This window comes from Nematolebias whitei, chromosome 5 (assembly GCF_014905685.2).
Source record: "Nematolebias whitei isolate Nwh7 chromosome 5, NemWhi1, whole genome shotgun sequence".
Taxonomy (NCBI): Eukaryota; Metazoa; Chordata; class Actinopteri; order Cyprinodontiformes; family Rivulidae; genus Nematolebias; species Nematolebias whitei.
The window spans coordinates 15,610,563-15,630,229 of record NC_056502.1 but is presented as its reverse complement, the minus strand read 5'-3'; the positions used below and the strand labels follow the sequence as shown (position 1 = coordinate 15,630,229).

General features: G+C 40.4%; 2 protein-coding genes across 2 annotated transcripts in view; one reads left to right on the top strand and one right to left on the bottom strand.

Annotated features, from left to right (window-relative positions):
* foxj2 (forkhead box J2) overlaps positions 1-2,612 on the top strand; it is a 9,767-nt gene extending 7,155 nt beyond the window's left edge. The window contains exon 10 of the mRNA XM_037676258.1: positions 2,314-2,612. Coding sequence (XP_037532186.1) covers positions 2,314-2,423 — 110 coding nt within the window. The 3' untranslated portion in view covers positions 2,424-2,612. The remainder of the gene's footprint in view (positions 1-2,313) is intronic.
* Positions 2,613-2,643: 31 nt separating this feature from the next.
* epn1a (epsin 1a) lies at positions 2,644-19,202 on the bottom strand. Its single transcript, XM_037676257.1, has 14 exons — positions 19,118-19,202; positions 17,425-17,511; positions 15,718-15,880; positions 15,343-15,444; positions 14,931-15,089; positions 14,266-14,394; positions 8,754-8,874; positions 8,505-8,662; positions 8,169-8,240; positions 6,958-7,041; positions 6,599-6,878; positions 5,854-6,018; positions 5,386-5,628; positions 2,644-4,384 (listed from the first exon to the last, which is right to left on the bottom strand). The coding sequence occupies exons 4-14, from the start codon at positions 15,409-15,411 to the stop codon at positions 3,918-3,920; spliced, it is 1,947 nt and encodes a 648-aa protein (XP_037532185.1). The 5' UTR covers positions 15,412-15,444; positions 15,718-15,880; positions 17,425-17,511; positions 19,118-19,202; the 3' UTR covers positions 2,644-3,917.
* Positions 19,203-19,667: the final 465 nt, after the last annotated feature.

Here is a 19,667-nt window from a genome sequence, read left to right as displayed (position 1 = left end):
TTTTCATGAGCTGTATGCCATAATCATCAGTATTAAAACAATTAAAGACCTGAAATATTTCAGTTGGTGTGCAATGAATCTGAAATATATGAAAGTTTCATTTTTATCATTACATTATGGAAAATAATGACCTTTATCACAATATGCTAATTTTTTGAGAAGGACCTGTACATGAAACAAAGCACTTTTGTCTCCTTTCACCCCGTATGGAAGACGATTAGGGCCATGGTGAAAAAAAAAAATCTTACTTCAACCTCAGAATTGTGAGATTCAGAGATTTAAGTAAGAATTCTGAAAATAAAATAAAATAATAAAAAAAAAAAAAGAGTTTTGGAATCCTCTTCCAAAACACAGCATCCCTCACTGCTATACGTTTTTTAAAAACTCATCCCAGTACATTGAGTACACACCCATATTCATTATTTTTGAGTTTTGAATTTACTCTTTAAACTTGAAAAGAAAGCTCTCTTAAAAAGCTTAACAATTAAGTTGATAAACATATATATTTGTTTAAGCTACCGTACTTTTTGCAGTATAAGTTGCAGTTTTTTGCATAAATTAGCATGTCCTGCAACTTGTACAGCAAAGCAACTTATTTATGTTTGTTCCCATATTTATAACCCTGTTTTTGGCTGAGATTTGACAATTTCATTCATTCTGTCATGGAAAATATTAAACACTACCATTTTCTCAACTAATATGGCAAACATAGATCCTAAGTTATCTCACTATTACACCCATAAAATCAATATAATTTGAGCGATTGTGTCATGATTAGAACCACTGAAGCAGAAATACACACGAGTGCCACCGACAGTGCTAGGCAAGATTCGAAGGCAGCCATCTTGCTGTGTTACTCATCATTGTGTATCATTTACAAGTCAAAATCACACACTATCAACACCTTATATATGCTGCAATCAGTCCAAATACCCACACACACACTCAAAAAATAAAAATAAAAATAAAGCTGTACCAGTATAGCTTCCCTGTCAAGCGTAAAGTTACCAAGTTCCTCATAAGTAGTAGTATTAGTTTGTTCTGATTTTTTTCAGACCAGTACCCAGCTGCACTTTAATTACCGTAGGTACCGGTACTTTGCATGTAAAGTGCTGTGTTGTCATCATTGTATGGGAACATACAATGATGACATTAGTTCATTAGTTCTCTGCATTTAACTCATCACACCTTGGATACATCCAGGTGAAGCAGTGGGCAACTATGCAAGCACCTGGGGAGCAGTTAGGGATTAGGTGTCTTGCGCAGAGCCACCATGACATGTGGGAATGGCTGGGGATCAAACCTGGGACTTTAGGGTCCTGAGTTGGCTGTCCTGCCTCTGCCCCATCTAATCTAACCTGAGCTCTGCTACCAGCATCTGTTATTACACATAAGATTTAATATTTTCAATTTACATATTGTAGACATTATTCCCCACATAATTCTGAGAATGTTTAAGCTATATAACATGAACAAACAAAGATAACAGATTTTGTTTAGCCTTCATTCTAATCCACCATTATCTAGAATACAGACTTTACCCAATAAATGCATTGAACAGGTTTATAGACTAATAGCAATTATTTAAATGAAAAATGTTAATATTTATGGCATATTTTCAGTTAGTTGGTGTATGTTCACCCTCAGTACACTGCTTCACTTTAGTGATAGCAGACTAGTCTACAGTGAAAAGATTTTAGTACTGCTGCTCCATCTTGGCAAGCACCTACCAAGATGGCGGCACAAACTCTCACAAGTTAAGTGTTCCATGCAGAATGTGCTGTGGTTAGCCATTGCAGTAGAAATCTATTTCACTGAGCAAAACTTTGAAGGATAATTTTGTCTCAAGTCCAAAAAAAACACATAAGGGGCAAACTGGGGGGAAAAATAATATTGAGTTTCAAAATAAAATACTCTACAAAATAAGAGTCAGACTCTGTGGCAGCTTTGATTACAGAAACTCCAAACATTAGACTGTTAATCTGTTAAGCAACAGATGCAATGAAGGAACTATAAATTATCCAGTGTTGTATAAAATCTTAAAACAACGAAACACAGATTTGTTTAAACTGGTTCAAATCTAAATAAAAGTGTCCTCACTTTTTCACCATTACAAGTGAAAACGGGACAGAATCAACTTGATTTTATAACAAATCATCATAGAATTGTTAAACTAATTTAAGTATTTGGGGAGTAAAGTTCAAGTAGTTCACTTCGTTAAAAAGGAGAAGTTTTTCAAAGCCATAGAAACTGAAAAAAATATATATTTCACTTCCTTAATTATAAACTTTTGCTTTCTCTTTCACGTGTCAGCTGGGATCCAGCCTCAGTCTGCGACGCCCCGACAGCGTCTCCCACTAAAGCATCTGAAAAGCAACAGTGAGGAGTTTCAGGACGACTTCGACTGGGATTCTCTCGTTTGACCCTCGTTGCCCGGAGAAAAATCAAAAACTGAGAAATACCTCTTGTTTCTCCGACAGCAAGTCTGGGATCGAGTCACGTTATGGCTGAATGTTTGACGTTTTAATTTTTGTGTCGTATACTAGTTTTTATTTTTCATCGACTAGATTTTAAAATGTACCAAAAAAAAAGGAACAGCTACCTAAAAAAAAAAAGGCATGAAAAAAGTCAAACACAAACCCTGTGTTTGTTTTATTCCATAAATTTCTTTAGATTTTTTTTTTTTTTCAAATGTGAGTTTTCACAGTTAACACACAAAATTCAACCTTACCCAATAAAAGATTTTTTTTTTTTCTTGATATAAAATAAATTCATTAAACTAAAAGCATGGAGCATGTTTTCAAGTCAGTTTTTTTTTTTTTCTCATTTCATTCATTGAAATGTCTCTTTTTAAAGAAACATCAGTAGCCCCGCCCCTTCTCTTTAGGGGGCGGGGATGAAACATGAGGACAATGATGCCCTGGGACACCTGAAACATGTGAAAGAATAAAAATCGCTTCTGATTAACAAAGAGAAGACAAATTAGCACAAAATCATGTAACCCTTATAATACTCTGCGTGTGAAATTACAGCAGTTTTCACAAAAGTAATGGATGCCATTTCTTCCAGAGTTGCTGAGATCGGACACAGAAAAACCCGATGAGGACCGGAACGTGAACACAAACGGGCATCTGCACGCTCATAAATAAGCATTTGTGTTCTCAATCACACACATTCAACAGTTCTCCCCCACATCGGACCACAAATAAACCTCTGAAACTTTACAACAACTGTCAGGAAAAAAAAAAAATGCTTTTGATTTAAATGGCATCGCTGCATGAACGTTCTTATTTGTTCCCAAAGTATTGGGAAAAAAAAATAATAAATTATACTTAACATTAAAATAAATTAAAAGTGAAACATCCGAGATGTTTTGATCACATTGTGCCTGAAATGTTAATGCAGGTTTTTCGGCCTGCGTCTTCGTCTGGAGTCTTTAAAAACAAAGAACTGATCCTTCATGCTTCCATTTTAGTGACTCAGTGTACATCTTCATGTTAGAGGGAGGAAGAGGAGGCAGGTACAACAGTTCCTCTAATCAGTTTGTTAGTGGCTTTGCGACCTCTCCCACCGGCTCTCTGTGCAGCAGTTTTAGAAGCAGAGTGACACGTCTGAAAAGTCCACCGACTGACGTTTACCTCACGACAGGACGGAGCAGAAACAAAAAGAAGTACAACACAGAACAGGAGACAGAAACTAAATAAATATTCAACGCCCAAAATGATCTAAAACTGAAATGACAGGAAGTAAAAGTGGAAACGTATTTTGAAATGAAATAATGCTTTTGAAGGAAAATGTTTTTTTTCTTTAAATATAAAGATGCAGACATTTTTCATGGGCACAGCTTGCGATGGGACGACGGGGTGAGCAGGTACAACAGAGGAGGCAGAAAGGTGAGCAGAACAGGCGACGTTTCCTCAAAGAAGAAACGGATTGGTGCTCGCGCCCGCCGTTCCTCCGCCTCCCATTGATCCTCCCGCCCCCATCATTCCTCCTGCTCCTGTGGGCCCACTCAAAATCTGCTGAGGGGGCGGCATGCCTCCTGGTCCCATAAAAGTGGAGCCTGGGGGTCCCATTGGGGAGAGCCTGCTGAAGGGCATTCCCATGGGGCTGGCCTGCGTCATGCCCAGGCCCATTCCAGGAGCCCCCATTCCCACGCTCATCGGCCCCATGCCCATTCCTGGTTGAACCATGCCCAGCATGGGGTTAGGAGGCACAGGACTGGAGCGCAGGCCACTCAGGCCTAAAGATGATGGCTGAGGTGAGATGGAGCTCATGGCAGGGGCCACGCCGAAAGGGTTGGAGGACGCAGGTGTCGGAGAAACCCCCCTGCTGGAAATTGTACTGCCTGGAGTCACGGCCATGCCAGGAGCAGGAGACGAGCCTGCAGTTCAGAAAAACAAGGGTCCCAATTTAAGTTACAATGTTCACAATATTCTTTAATAAAATTTTTATTAAAAGAAAAATCAATACAAGACATACATGACGCAAAATGATCAGAAACAAGCATTTCAGATGTTTTAAATTTAATGTAAAGCTTCAGTCTCATCTGCTAATATGCATCCAAAATAGATTTTTTTAAACAATGTAGTAAACAGGTAATCAACCATCTATTATATTTGGAGTCATACAGTGGAATAAAACCTTTTTTTTAACAATGTTCATGATTATCAGTTAAACACCCATTTTTTATATATAATATAAAAGGTTACATGCATGCTTCTAAATGTATTACTGCTTCAACATAACCTTTGATAAAAAGTGGGTTATTTTGTTTTTGTTTCTTTTGAATGCTTCATTTGAGAAACACTTGAGTAGATCAAGAAACCAAGTATCTGCTGTCTCTGCATCACCAGAACATTTGTAAAAAAAATGTGTTAGATTGAAAGTGTTTGATTAAATCGTATGTGTCAAACTCAAGGCCCGGGGGCCAAATGTGGCCCTCGTTGACATCTTATCTGGCCCCCAAGATGATATGTGAAACGTAAAATACTTCTATGTCTTGAATTTGTTTCAGTAATCTTTGATTATTATGTCAAAAGCACAACAGAGAACATCAAATGAGACCAATCAAACTCTTGTTGAGGAACCTGTGATCAAGAAAAGACGTTGGGTTTCTGACTTGAGTTAAAGTTGTTTCTGAAATTGACTCTTAATTTGAAAAATGTTTTAATTTTGGCCCCCTTTTGTAAGTGAGTTTGACACCCCTGGATTAGATCCTTTAAGAGTGAACTTAACCAACTACTGTTCCTGCTTAAAGCTGTAATGCTTTTTAGGCTTTAATGTCACTTTATACTTTCTATGGCTAGCTGTAAAATTTCCAAGATTTTAACAAGAGTCAAAAAAAAGAAAGGTTTAGCCTTATTTGGTGCTGCTGTCTCATACCTGTGTTCTGAAGGAAGGGGTTGTTTGTTGAAGAGGAAGAGATGGAAGGAGGCGGCTGCTGCTTGGGTTTGGGTTTCGACGACACCAGGGAATCGAGGTCAACGAGTGCTGCGTTGGGGCCGAGGAAGGACTCGGGAGTTTTCCGAATGGGAAGCGAAGAACCGAGAGACGACAGGTCAAAGGGCACCGGTGAGCCCATGCTGTCAACCCTTGCTGCTGAAGACCCTCGCCTCTCTGGATCTCCTACAAGAGAAGGAAGGAGGGCGGTACACGGAACAAAACACAGTTTAATGAAGGAACAGGAACGTAGCGCAGTTTACTTGCACGTACTACAGAAGGATGAAATGTCGGACAGGACAACTGTTGAGCAACGTGACTGAAACTCTGTCAGTTATTTAAAATAAAATCTACAGCACGTGTCGGTACCTCAGTGTTTGTTAATCCATGAAGCTTTCAGTGTGAATGTACCTGTGCCGTTAGTATGTTTGGCGGTGCCACTCCAGATGTCGGAGGAGACAGGGTCAGAGGCAGGGATGGACCCCTCCCCTGCCCAAGGATCTACCGGTCCCCCCGAGGAGGACGTGCTGGGTGGCACTGGGGAGCCCCAGGGGTCAGCACTGGGGGGGGTCACAGCTACAGGGGGAGGGGAGGGGAGATGCAGGGGAGGGGAGGGTTAACACAACACCTTACAGGTACAACCCACAGTAAGGAGGAAGCAGGAAGCTGGACTGGGTTCAAACAGTGGCCTTTCTCTCTCCTTAACCTCGCCCATGTTACTAACTTTACAAGTGAGGACAGAAGACAGGATGTCCACCAAATCTCTTGGACCCATTGAACATCTGAAGCTCAGTGGAGGTAAAGGAGAGATAAGTAGTAACAGCAAGCATTAAAATAAAGGTATGAAAGGGCAACAGAAGAAACAGCTCTGGTTGAGACACAGCCAGTCCTGAGTAGAAACAAGAGGATACAAATCTTAAGACACATTAGGAGAATGGTTGAATGGACTGAACATGCTGCTTTCCTTGTTTCAAAACGAAAGCATGTCGGTGGATGAGAAGATCAAATGACAGCATGGCTGATATGAATGAAGGCTGTTTTAGAGACAGGATAGGGAACTGAGGAATGAGGAGGAGTAAAGGTCGAGGCATTTACGTCCTCTTTCAGCCAAACAACCCACCTGACTGCTTTGACATTAGAAGCTGAGGCGGCTTACCTGAGTCTCCCCAGGGGTCCACGTTGTTGACTTTGTTTGAAGTCTCTCCCCAGGGGTCGGGAGGAGGGGCTATAGTGGGCGGGGCTCCGCCTCCCCAGGGATCGGAGCTTGTCGGGGATGTGGGCGACGCTACCCCCCATGGGTCTGTGGGCGCTGCACCCCACGGCTCGGAGGACGCGGGGCCAGGAACTGTGAGTGGAGGTGAGGGGCCGGCGGAGCTCACAGTAACGGTGGCAGGGGCCCCCCAGGGGTCCGCAGCACTCAGCTCCATCAGAGCGCTCTGTATAAGAAATATAATGAATTATTGCTCATGAAGGACAGATGATTTTATTATGAGGAGAAATAAACAAGATCCAAACCTCCTCTGCTTTGGGTTTCTCCCTCTTGCTCTCCTCGATGGCCATCTGCAGTCTCAGATCGTCACCTCTGCGCAGCCGCTCCTCCTGCCAAACACACACACGCACACACACATGGGTGTCAGAGACGTGTAACACAAACATAAAGGACCCACCCCAGGCATAGATCAGTGTACCACTGGACAATAAAGGTCTCAGCAGGAGAAAATGATACAGAAAAGTCAATTATTGATTACAATCCACTTTTTTAGACTTCACACAATAAAAACATCACTAAATTATACAGTACTTGAGAAAATCAGAAGGTCAAAATGAGTTGCATATTTTAATGCTGTTTTACCACCAAATCCAAAAACCTGCCACACAGCTACTAAAAATAAACCTAAAACCAGAAACTGATGTAGCAGGAAATGCTTAACACAAACCCGTATTTGAGAGGGGAAGTGTTACATTTATTCTGATTATCCATTACCTCAAAATTTTGTAAAATTTTGTAATAATAAAAAAAAAACTATCCTGATTTTTGCAGATGAGCTCAAATCATTTCAGCCTAATGCCATCTTTTATACAACAGTATTAGATGTTCTGTCCAACAACAGTCTAACTGCATCTGAAACTTCTGAACAAAAATAACCATGTCATCCTCTCATTTGATCATTTATAAACTAAACCAGTCCAGTAGTACAGTTGATTCAATGATTGTAACCACTTGAAAACAAGTTTTGCACTCTGCAAACACACCACAATAAAATGATCACAGCAGGGGAATGCTGTAAGGAAGCAGAGTTTAAATCAATACTGTTAAATGTATGCTATAAGAAAGTGCAAAGAGGGCGGAAAGAATAATCAATACTTACAACACACTCATTGCATATTATTATGGAAAGTATTTGATATACCATGCTAAATTTAATTATTCAGTTAGATTAAAGTAAATCAGTTCTTTTGGAATTTGGTAAGCAAATAAGAAGCACATCTTTCCACAACAGACGAGTGCAAACGTAAAAGAACGGGACAAGCAACAGCAGACTGAATGATCTCAACAGAGTTAGTGCAGTTTTATGCAAGTAGGAAAGTTCCAGAAGACAAATAGGAGCACAAATTAATTTGATTGATTAATCCATATTTGGTATGCACTGGAGTAATTCCAATTGACAGAAAAACAGATCGTTGATGACAGCTCTCCAATCAGCTGAACACACTCTGTCCCTGACCTTTTGGTGCAGCTCTTGGCTGAGTGTGATTGCATAGCGAAGCTCTGCATCCTCCAGAGGGTCCGCGCTATTCTGGGGGAGGTCAGTGGTTAAATGATGAGAGCAAAGCTAGGTGGACTGCAGCAGCAAAGAATATATTGAATGTGCCTCTGTGTATGCTGCTGCTGCAGGACATCTAAACTAGAAGTGTAGCCTAACCCTCCTGCTGCCCTTGAGTCAAAATGACCCTCAAGGCCTCAGTCTTCAAAACGGAGGTCTTGTGGGTTATTTTGACCCAATGGCAGCAGGAGGGTTAAATGAAGCATGCTGTGAACTAGCTCTGAGACTTGGAAATACCTGCTCTGCCTCTTCTTTACTCATGGCCAAAGCCAGCTGAAGCTGCAGGTCTTCCTCTCCGGAGCTCTGTGGCCACGCCTGATCAGGGTCCGCCCCTAAAGAATGTGAGCCCAGTGATAGGCTGCCCCCCATGCTGGGCGCCGATGGGGCTGAGGAGGCTGGAGTAGAGACAAACATACAGAGATGAAATAAATGTGCTTTTGTTTTTCCAAGCTCCTGGATTACTGGTGTTTCATGCAAACATCTCACCACTGGTGGTCTGTGCCATTTTCTCTTTGGTTTTGAGAGCATGGATCCTCTCCTCTCTTAGCTTTTCTTCATCTTTCAACAACGTCACCAGCTGTTTAGCTTTCTCTCGAACATTCAAACCCTTAAAATATATATATATATAAATTTAAAAAAAAACAATTGTTGAACCCTTAAGGGTGGTCTTTTTCTAAAACAAATACCATACATCTAAATGCATAACTGCATTCTTATATGAACAATTAAATAATTATGCATTGTGCAAAAGTAGAGATGTGATGTTCACGGATGGTCTGGATCTTTTGAACAACTCTTTAAAGTGAACAATAGGAACTGAGTCGCAGACAACTGTAAGCCATTTTGTGCACTCAGGATGGGGGGTTGTGCACGTAGTCCAGCCCTTACGTCTTAAGTCACTATTCAAGTCGTATGCAATGACGTCACTACTGTTCAAAACTGAACATCTTTTTTGAAAGGAACAGATCTTCCAGATCCAACTTTCATCAAAGAGCCAAATATCCCATCCCCTATTCAAAAATCTTCAATGATACCTCCCATTTTTATTTTTGGCATCAAAGGAGCCAGACTTCCTTTCAATCTTTTAAAGTGGTCTGGGGCTACAGTCCTATATCAGGGTTGGGTTAGATTTTATTACAGAGGACCATTTTGAATCTCCATATCCATCTTTTACCACCTATCTAAAATCAGGTCACAGAGGCATCAGGTCCAGGAGAGAAACCCAGACGTCCCTCTCCTCAGTGACACTTTCCAACTCATCCTGGGGGGCTCCGAGGCATTCACAGGCTTGAGAAGATAAACATTCCCTCCAGCAACTTCTGGGTCTTCCCCAGGGCCTATTACCAGTGGGACGTGCCCAGAAATCCTCTACAGAGAGGCGCCCAGGAGGCATCCTAATCAGATGCCCAAACCACCTCAACTGACTCCTTTCGATGCGGAGGAGCAGCAGCTCTACTCCAAGTACCCTCCGGATGACGGTGCTCCTCACACTATCTCTAAGGCTAAGGCTTGCCATCGCCACCCTACGAAGGAAGCCCATTTTGGCTACTTGTATCTGCGATCTTGTTCTTTTGGTCATGATCCAAACCTCGTAACCATAGGTGAGGGTCAGAACGTAGACTGACAGACCAGTAAACTGAGAATTTCGCCTTTCAAATCAGCTCTTTTTTCATCACGACTGACCAAAGTAACTTCCTTATTACTGAGGACAAGGCCCCAATCTGACAGTCCATCTCCCACTCCATCCTACCATTATACATGAAAAAGACAAAATGCCCAGAAACTTGAACTCATCCACCTGAGGAACCCATATAAGCGCAATGTCAGAGTCAGGTTCTATATTGTCATACGCACCACATGTGGTGGAACGAGATTATGTACACAGGGTCCCAGTTACATCCCACAATAAAACGTAAAATAAAAACAGTAATAAGATCTAAGATATGAACTAAGAAAAACATCAACTAAGTATACACTAAGCACTAATAGCATAAAAACAATACGCCGAACAGCAGCACGAACATGAGTCTATGTGAGCAGATGGGCACAAATAAACACAGCAACATGAAACAGATCAGCAGCAACATGATGTGATTTTTCACAGTGATTATCCTGGTGAGACTGGAAGTTAAAACATCAGCCTTTAGAGGAACTGACTCTCATTCCAGCTGCTTCACACTCAGCTGCGAACTGCCCCAATGCATGATTAAGGCCTTGGCATTGTCCCAGTTCTTCTTGCGACATTGAAGAGAAGTGTCAACCATGACAGCCCCACAACATCCAGGGCCTTTCCCATCCACCCCTAGCGTCCTGCCACTGAGGAGCTTTTTGACTACCTCAATGACCTCTGCCATGGTAATGGACTTGCCTTCCCCCAAGTCTTTAGACTCTGCTTCCTCAAAGGTGGACATGGTGGGTGGATTAAGGAGCTTGAAGTGCTCCTTTCAGTGCAGTTCAGCAGCAGTTCCCCACCAAAACCAAGTACAGCCTGGGAAGGAGCCCACTTTCCTTTTCTGAGTCGCCAAATGGATTGCCAGAACTTCCTTGATGCCAAACAAAAGACCTTCTCCATGGCCTCCACGAATTCCTCTCATGCCTGAGTTTTTGCATATGCAACCACTGAAGCCGCAGAACTTTATGGCGACCCTGTACCTGTCAGCTACTTCAGGAGTCCTATGAGACAACCAAGTCTTGAAGGCCTTCTTTAGCTTGACTGCCTCCATCTACCAACGGGAACTTTGGTTGCCACCCCGGTAGGCATCAATGACCTTCAGGCCACAGCTTCTGGGAGCTGCATCTGCTATAGTGGCCCATTCAGATTCCATGTCACTGACCTCCACCGGGACATGTGAAAAATTCTCCCGGAAGTGTGAGCTGAAGCTGCACGAACGAAGGGCTCCACCAGATGTTACCATTTCACCCTCACTATGCATTTGGGTTTGCCAGGTCTGTCTGGCAGCTGCCCCCGCCACTGGATCCAACTCACCACCAGGTCGTGATCAGTTGACAGCTCTACCCCTCCACATGAATGTTCAAGACATAGGACTGCAAGTCTGATGGGACGATTACAAAATCAATCATCAACTTTTGGCCTAAGGTGACCTGATACAAATTACACTTATGTCACTTTGCCACTGTCTCAACTCTCATCGATTCACACCGCACTAGTTAAAAGGCCGGCCCGCTGTCAGTACCCACCCCCACTCAGCCCAGTTTAAGAGACCATCTTGTTTGAGATTCCTAGAGGACTGCTCCAAGGTGCCGATTTTGACGTAAGCAAACAGCAGCCGTTGACAGTCCAGTGGAACTATGTCACTTGATGACCCAGCAAAACTGAAAACTACATATGAACCTTGATTTCCTCTTGAATTGTGTTGATGGACAGCGTCACAAAAAATGAGTGCATTTCAGAGATGTTGGAGATGATGGCGCAGCATGATTACACTCAGATTTAAAACCAGTGCCAGGATAAGCTAAAAAAATATTTGAAGTCAGATTATAGGGTGATTAAGGACCATAATGGGAGGAGTGGCTTGATCACAATGACCTGTTTCAATACCGCTCACTTTGCATTGACAATTTCACCCACAGAGCAGGGAATCAAGTCACAGTGGGTATGTTTACATGGACATAAGTAACCGGATCAAATGGACGGTCTGAATAAAAGTGTGTCATGTAAACACTCCGTTCGGGTTATTTTTTGTGTATTCGGCGCGATCCGATATAATTTGTGATCAGAACGAAACGGGTGGTTTACGCCGATCCGTAACCCGATCGGTGCGCATGTAAACACTTGATCTGTTCGTTTTTATCTGATCGTGAAAAACTGACCTGACTGCGCATGTGCGACTTTGCCATTTCCGCCTGGCTAATGCTAATAATATTAGCATGTCAGGGAAGCAAAACTGGTCGGTGAGCGACACAACATTTTTACTAGAAACTTTGAAAGCGCTCAAAATGATCTGCATCACCTGTAGCTCAGTCAGGGAGTCAGTAACGTCTCCACCATCATTAAAACCTGTCGCGGGTCCATTTTGGGTGCTCAGGTTTGTTTACGTTCACCCGGAAGTAGAACTTCTTCTGTGTTTTTTAAGGAGAGTTTACCACTCTGCGCATGTCAGTACTGCTGTTCAGAACAAAGCCCGCTGCATGTAAACGCTCGTCATGAACAGATTGTGCCCATGTAAACAATACATTTGAATTATTCAAACAGAACACTTTTTTTTTTTTTTTCATTTAGCCTTTATTTATCCAGGTTAGTCTCATTGAGCCACGAGAACTCATTTTCAAGAGAGACCTGTTTTTTTTTTTTTTTAGGGAGCACATGGTGGGGGGTCAAAGAATTCTGCGCATGTAAACATAGCTAGTGGCAAATCACCTACACCTGAGAAGAACTGATAAAATGAGAGCCAAGTGGGCTTACACCTATAAATGGCAAAGCGGCTTTATGAACCATCCTATGCTAAAACATGGTGTTCATTATGAACAAGCCATGCATAGCACAGAAATACAATAAGTGAACACCGTTCAGGTTCAGATCAGCGAGGCCATTTCTCCCAATCATCAGGCTGACTCCGTCATTGACCACATGGGCATTAAAGTCACCCAGTAGAACAAGGGAATACCAAGATGACACTCATTCCAGGACACCAAGTTCAAGTATCTTTATTATACCTGAGGGGCAATGTGTTTCACAGTCAGTAGAGATATAAAACATCCATACTACACAAGACATCAAGATGTTAATACAACAATACAGAAGTCATCAATGATCAATGTTCACTGAGAAGCCTGATCACTACAGGGATGAATTGATTTTTCACCATCCTGACACTCCAGAAAGGCCAGGTAATGTGAACTGATGTTTGGTGCATCAGCACAAACAACAATCAGAACCTTCCCTCCTGCAGCCCGAAGCTGCAGAGAGACATGGCCGCCAGGAATTGGCATGGCCAGGGATCCTCCCTTGACTGCCGCCAGCATGTACCGGTACATCACCCAACCTCGACTGACCTTCCCGCAGGTGGTGGGTCCTAGATTTGTTGTTTTTCATCAAGGTTTTGAATCACTCTTAGTCTGATAACCCCCCTCTCTGCAGGCATGTTTGCCATGGGAGACCCTGCCCTCCAGCAGCTAAGTCCCCCGACAACATACCCCCCAGGATCACAGGGGTACTCAAACTCCTCCACCACTTTTGCAGAGGGGCCATTTGATTTGTTTATAAAAAAAACATGGTAATACATCGAATTGAAACATGGCAACATTTACCTGCCCCATTATAAAGACAAAGACGGTCCAAGCGCCGCAGTCTGACCACATGTACCTTACTTGTTTCTGAAAACGTTTTCCAAGTTAGTTTGTTGTTAGATAAGTGTTTGGTATGGTTTTCTCATTCTCTGTTTTAATCAAGTACCTGTACCTCCTGCCCATTTTTACAGAAAGGAGTTATGTTGTTGTTTTTTAGACACTCAACATGAACCAATGACTCATTCAAGAGGTTCTGAACCAATTAATAAATCAAGGACTAAACCAGTCTTGTGTTTACGCATAGCAAAGTTATTCTTTATAGCTAACACAATTCAATTTTCTTTAACTATTTTATATAGAATTCAACTGCTGCAAATAGTTTAGCCCTATAGTATAAAAAACCTGCAGAACTATAGCTAAAAAAACAATCAAATTTTAAAAGTTATATATATATATATATATATAAAAATTTAAATATTAATTTATTAATATATATATATCACGTTTTGCACACCACTGTAGTTACACTATAAATCTCACTGTTAGCTTAACTTATTAACTTTGCACACTTCATTTATCATTAGCCAACCATTGGCTTTGTGCAAAAGGTCAGAAACACTTTGTTGATCTTACTGCTTGAAGTTCATTCAAAGAGTTGGAACAGTGTTCCTGCATAACCCAAATATGGACAGAACTTATTAAAGATTTCTGCTCTGCTCAGTTTTTTGTTAGCATGGGCTTGTGTGTGTACCTGATCTTTGCCATCTCTGTCTATGTACTGGAAATCCTTGAGGGTTTGGACTGCGTAGATGTTCTCTCGACACTGTTGTGCAACACGTTCTGATCCCGTCTTAATCAGGTACTCCATAAGAGTCATAGCCTGATGGGGGAGAAAAAAAAAAAAAAAAAAAAAAAGCATAAAAATGACTTACTGTAGGAAAATGCTGGACTATGCGAGAGCAAAAATAAATAAAAATTAAATTTGTTTGCACATTTTTCTATAATTTCCAAGTAAATTCCCACTAGTAGAGTGACAACTGACAATGAGACATTTATAATTTTATCTTTATTAAAAAAAAAAAAAAAACTGTCTCTGTAAAATTTGCAATAAATTCAATTTTTATAGAAACTTTGTAATTATTCAGTCCCAATCTCCCTGAAAGACCCACTAGAGTTGTAACAGTGTATTGGTTTTTGAATTAAAATACAAATATGAGAATTTTTAGCAGACGATTCAGAGCAGACCCAGCTGATTAAATGTGGACATTTTAAAAAAAGGAATTGTGTAACATACAGTATGAGCCCAGAGTCAGAAGATTGTTACAATTTTAAGTTTAATATCATGAAAGTTTGTGGTCTTGTACACTGAGTCTCACAAGAAGTGAGATCATCCCAACTTAAAGATAAACTGCACACCTTGTACACATGTCTCCAGTTCTTTCCATGGTCATTGAGTCGCTTCCACACCATGCTCATGATTTCTGAGAAGGCCACAACGTTGTAGGTCAGATCTGCAATCTCTGACATAAGAGAACTGCTGGGACCCCATGGGTCGTTGGACGTTGCCTCTCTAACCTGTTGGGGATAACCTTTCATTCAAGGCCTTTGTGATAAGAGTCATTTTGAAGCAAAAAAACTTTTCAGAGTGAAAACTGTAAACTCGTGGTACAGGCTAGAAAAAAAGAAAATGTAACATTTAAGATTACTTTAATTATACAAAAGCACTGCAGTGTTGCAGAGATTTAAGATCAACATGTGAAGAGTCAAGACTGAGAAAATGCAGAATTTGACAAAACTGAGAAGAAAACGAATAAAATGAAAGAAAGACCTTGATTTCCGCTTCTGAATAGTTGTGGACGATGTTCTTTACTTGTCGCCGTAGCGATGAGGTCGACATGGCAACTGTCTGGCCACGGAGTTCTGTTGAAATCTGAGCAGATGGAGATTCAAGGCTATATAGATTTAAATCATATGTGCAATTATACAGAATATATTTCCAACACATTTTGATTAATAAAGCAAAACAGGAGAAAAAAATAAGACTGGAGGAGATGTGGATGTGAAAAAGATACAAAAAAAAAAAAGAGACCCTGATAATACAAAAAGAAGATAGCATACAGTGAAAGACGGCTTTTTTTTTTTAAAGTCTGCCTTAAATTGTAACTTGATGGATTATTAGAAAAGTAAAGCCTGTTTCACATACATCTATTACTCAAGAATGATTCAGAATAAGATTCTTGTCCCCCCAGTGCTCCGTCTCTCTTTCTCTCGTCCTTCACTCAGTCATGGACTCCTGCGTGTCAGTTTGTCTCGTTCTTCCCGTGGCAACATTGGGTCTGAAAAGCACAGATGCAGGTGGATGGAAACTGTAGGAAAAGATTGAGGATGCTGTTAAAAATCGAGACGCTGCACATTTTCACAGAACAGGCTGAATCTTATGCAACAACCGAGTTCAGAGCGATCGTTTTAAATACAAAGCACATATTCAGTTTCGAAACACCACATGATCTGGTGCTGACCCACACGTGGCTGATATTTTACTCCTTCCCGGATGGAGTTTGCATGTTCTCTCCGTGCATGCGTGGGTTTTCTCTGGGTACTCCAGTTTCCTCCCACAGACCAAAAACATGCATGTTAGGCTGACTGGTAACTCTAAATTGTCCCTAGGTGTGAGTGAGAGAGTGACTGGTTGTTTGTCTTGTTTGTCTCTATGTGTCCCTGTGATGGACTTGAGACCTGTCCAGGTCAGGGTGTCCCCCGCCTCTTGCACAGTGATAGCTGGACATCGTCACCAGTGACCCCCGCGACCCAAAAAGGAAGAAGCGGGTAAAGATAATGGATGGATGGACATCGATCGGCTCACAATGTCACATTTTAGTTAACTACAAGTTTTACTAATTTATTTTGCTGTAGAACAGATTACACATCATAAACCAGCACACTTTATTAACTGACTCAATCATTGAGCTACTTTTATAATTAAATGTTGAAATCAGAAACAATAATATAAAAAAAAGGAACATCACAAATGGAATCTCTCCAAAACCTTATATACTTGTTGTTTCTCAGGTTGTGAAATAATAATAAAAAAAAAATCCTTTTTTTTTTATATACAAACAACAAATAAAACTCTTATTAAAAAAAGCTTTAGACAAATCAAAACAGGTAAAGCCTCACGAGACATAAAAATAAATACACGTGGTTCATAAATTTACAAACACATATTTGCACGTTCGACAGGCCCCCTCGCTGTCCATGTTTAAATCCCGTCTGAAAACTCATCTCTACTCGTTGGCCTTCATCCCAACCGAGACTTGATTTTACTTCATTTTTGCTATTGATTTGATCGGTTTTATTATGTTTTAAATTGAGTTTTTAGTTCATTGTGTGCTTGGCAGCTTTGTTTTTATGCTTTTTTTTTTTTTTTAAATCTTGTTTTTAACTGATGTTCAGCACTTTGTTTCAGCTGTGGCTGTGTTAAAACGCTTTATAAATAAAGTTGATGATGATGATATCTATTCCGGGACATGTGCAGCTTTTCAGTAAAGTAGAATTACACAACACTACATATTACGTGCCTTCTGAGCATAAACTGAACTTTGAACTCTGTTGCCAAGGGCATGTCTGTATTTATTTAACTCTGAGTCATATAATATTCCTTATCACTGCATTTACAGTTTATCAAACATCTAGGAGTCCACAGAAACAGTGAGCCTTCACATCAGAGGCATGGATTATTTAAAAAGAAGTCACCACTAAAAAACACTTTCATATATGTTTTTATCACTCCAGATTAGTAACTCTTCCTATTTATTTTAGGTTTATTAGCAGGAAATCATTATTTATCATTTTAAAAGCATAGTAAGAGTTTTGGCAGTGCCTCCTGAACATTGTGTTAGATATTGCTTACACAGCAGGTTGGACAACTGTTGCTGACCAGATGTATCCTTTCACTGTCCAAAACTGCGTTTTCACACCAAACAGATGGCGCCGCGAGCTAAGCCAAAAAACAAAACAAGAATGCAATAAACAACAAAAGCTCTCTATAGATTCACTTAATGTTTTTATTTGACTGTACATAAACAGGTCCCTCTTGTAAATGAGTCCCCGGGGCTCGATGAGGCTATAAATAAAGGGTTGAATGAATGAAAAAGATATTTGTGAGATCAATTGAGAACCTTTAGGAGTGTTTTGTTTTAATAAAGCAAAATATAAAATAAAAAAATAATTAAAAAAAGATCAAAGCAGTTTGCAGTTTTTTGTTAAAGATGGATAATTTATTCAGATGCAATAATGCAAAAATAATCGCGTTTAACCAAGAAAAAGGAATTTCACCTGATTTGTTTTTTTAAATGGAAAAGACAATAAAATAATAATTCTGAGAAAAAGATCAGTTTGTTTTAATCACTAAACAAACACTTGCACAAATTAGCCTCGACGGGTAACTGAGACACGACGCTGCTCTTTTTCTACCACCGCAATCTAAAGAAAACTTTAATGTTTTATGCACTGACACATCGGCACTAAACAAACTATGCATTTATAGATGTGTGTTGTATGTTTTACACATTGTATACATTTAAACATACCAGCAGTCACAGTTACATAATATTTGAAGCTAGAGATTAAAATACTGGAGATAAATGTAAGTATTCAGTCAAGTTTGAATCCTTAGTAACAAGATAGAAATGCTACACTGAAGATAAACATTCATTTTTTTATTTAATGCAAATGCACAATCATGTATAAATAAGATTAATATGGCCAAATTTGCATCTAACTCACTATTGTTACTATTGTCTTACGGTTTGTGTGATCCAAATAACTTTAAATTGATTTCTACTTACATTTTATTTTGGAGATCTTACACAAGAAGAGCAGAATAACTACAGCAATTGATGAAATACAGTAGCTTTCTTATTTTTTCCAGTAAATAAGTGTAATAACGCATGCAATTAATTGTCTGAAACTCTGACAAAGCCGTAACAAACATAATTAGTCGGTGCGACCAAATTAGGCCCGTGCGTCTCCGCAGTTAGTTTAAATATTTTCATTTATAAGCACTGGCATCAGTAAAAATCAGGTAAAGATATCAATACGACAAGGGCAAAAAAACTAATAATTACAATTAAAACCTTTAGGGCTGTTAAATCAGCCTTGCATGCCATATTTCATGCAAATATGAGGAAGCCCCCACATTCCTGAACTTACTGTAAATATTTCATTACAAGAGTCAGTTCAGAGACTTTTAAAGCTCTGGGAGAAAGTTTAGAGCGGACACATAATCTCTATCAGGTTTCTTTAATGACATTTCAACTGTGCTGCTTGCATCTACAATGCACACATCTTCATATCACAAGTATTTATGACCCTCAGATGTCTTACGAAGATATCTCATGGCAAGCAAGAGTCAAGAGTGATGCCATAATCTAGCTTGTTAAATTAATAGCAGGGTTTAAAGTTCATGAATGACTATCCTTACTGAAAGCAGCACCTCCTCCTTCACTTTCCAAGCAATGCCCTGAGCTGTGATCTATATCCATCATCATATTCTTAAAGCACTACATTCCTTGAATCTGTCTCTACTAAAAAGTCTTTCAAACCTCTGCAATCTGGTATGTCATGGCTCGGTCCTGACACTTCCCTGGATCTCACTCAGCGGTGACTGTGCTTCAGCTTTCATCACCTTGGGCCAAGTCTCTGGGCAAAGTGCAAGCACACGTTGTACTTGAGCTGGATTACTTTTCTGAACTACAGTGGGCACAGAAGAGTGGCAGCTTCCTGGTAGTTGTATAAGAAACTGTCAGTAAGCAAATTAAAGATACAAATATACATATGAACACGTGCATCAGTTAAATATGATGCAACTCTGTAAGGTTCCTGTCATTTAAATGTTATAGATGCTAGCGATGAATGGCAAAAGTTAGCGAGAAAGCTAAACTGCTTCATTTCTCCTGGAGTTAAACTCACATCTGGTTGACGCCGTTAAAGGAGGCACGTCCGCCCAGATAAGGCAAACAACCGTTACTCAAACACACTTTGTGTCACACCTATCAGGTTGGCATGCTAACAAAATGTTAGCATTTACTAAACCAGCTATACACCTGTGCTGTGTTCAGGAGCCTGACTGTGCGACGGAAAGAAACTACCCAA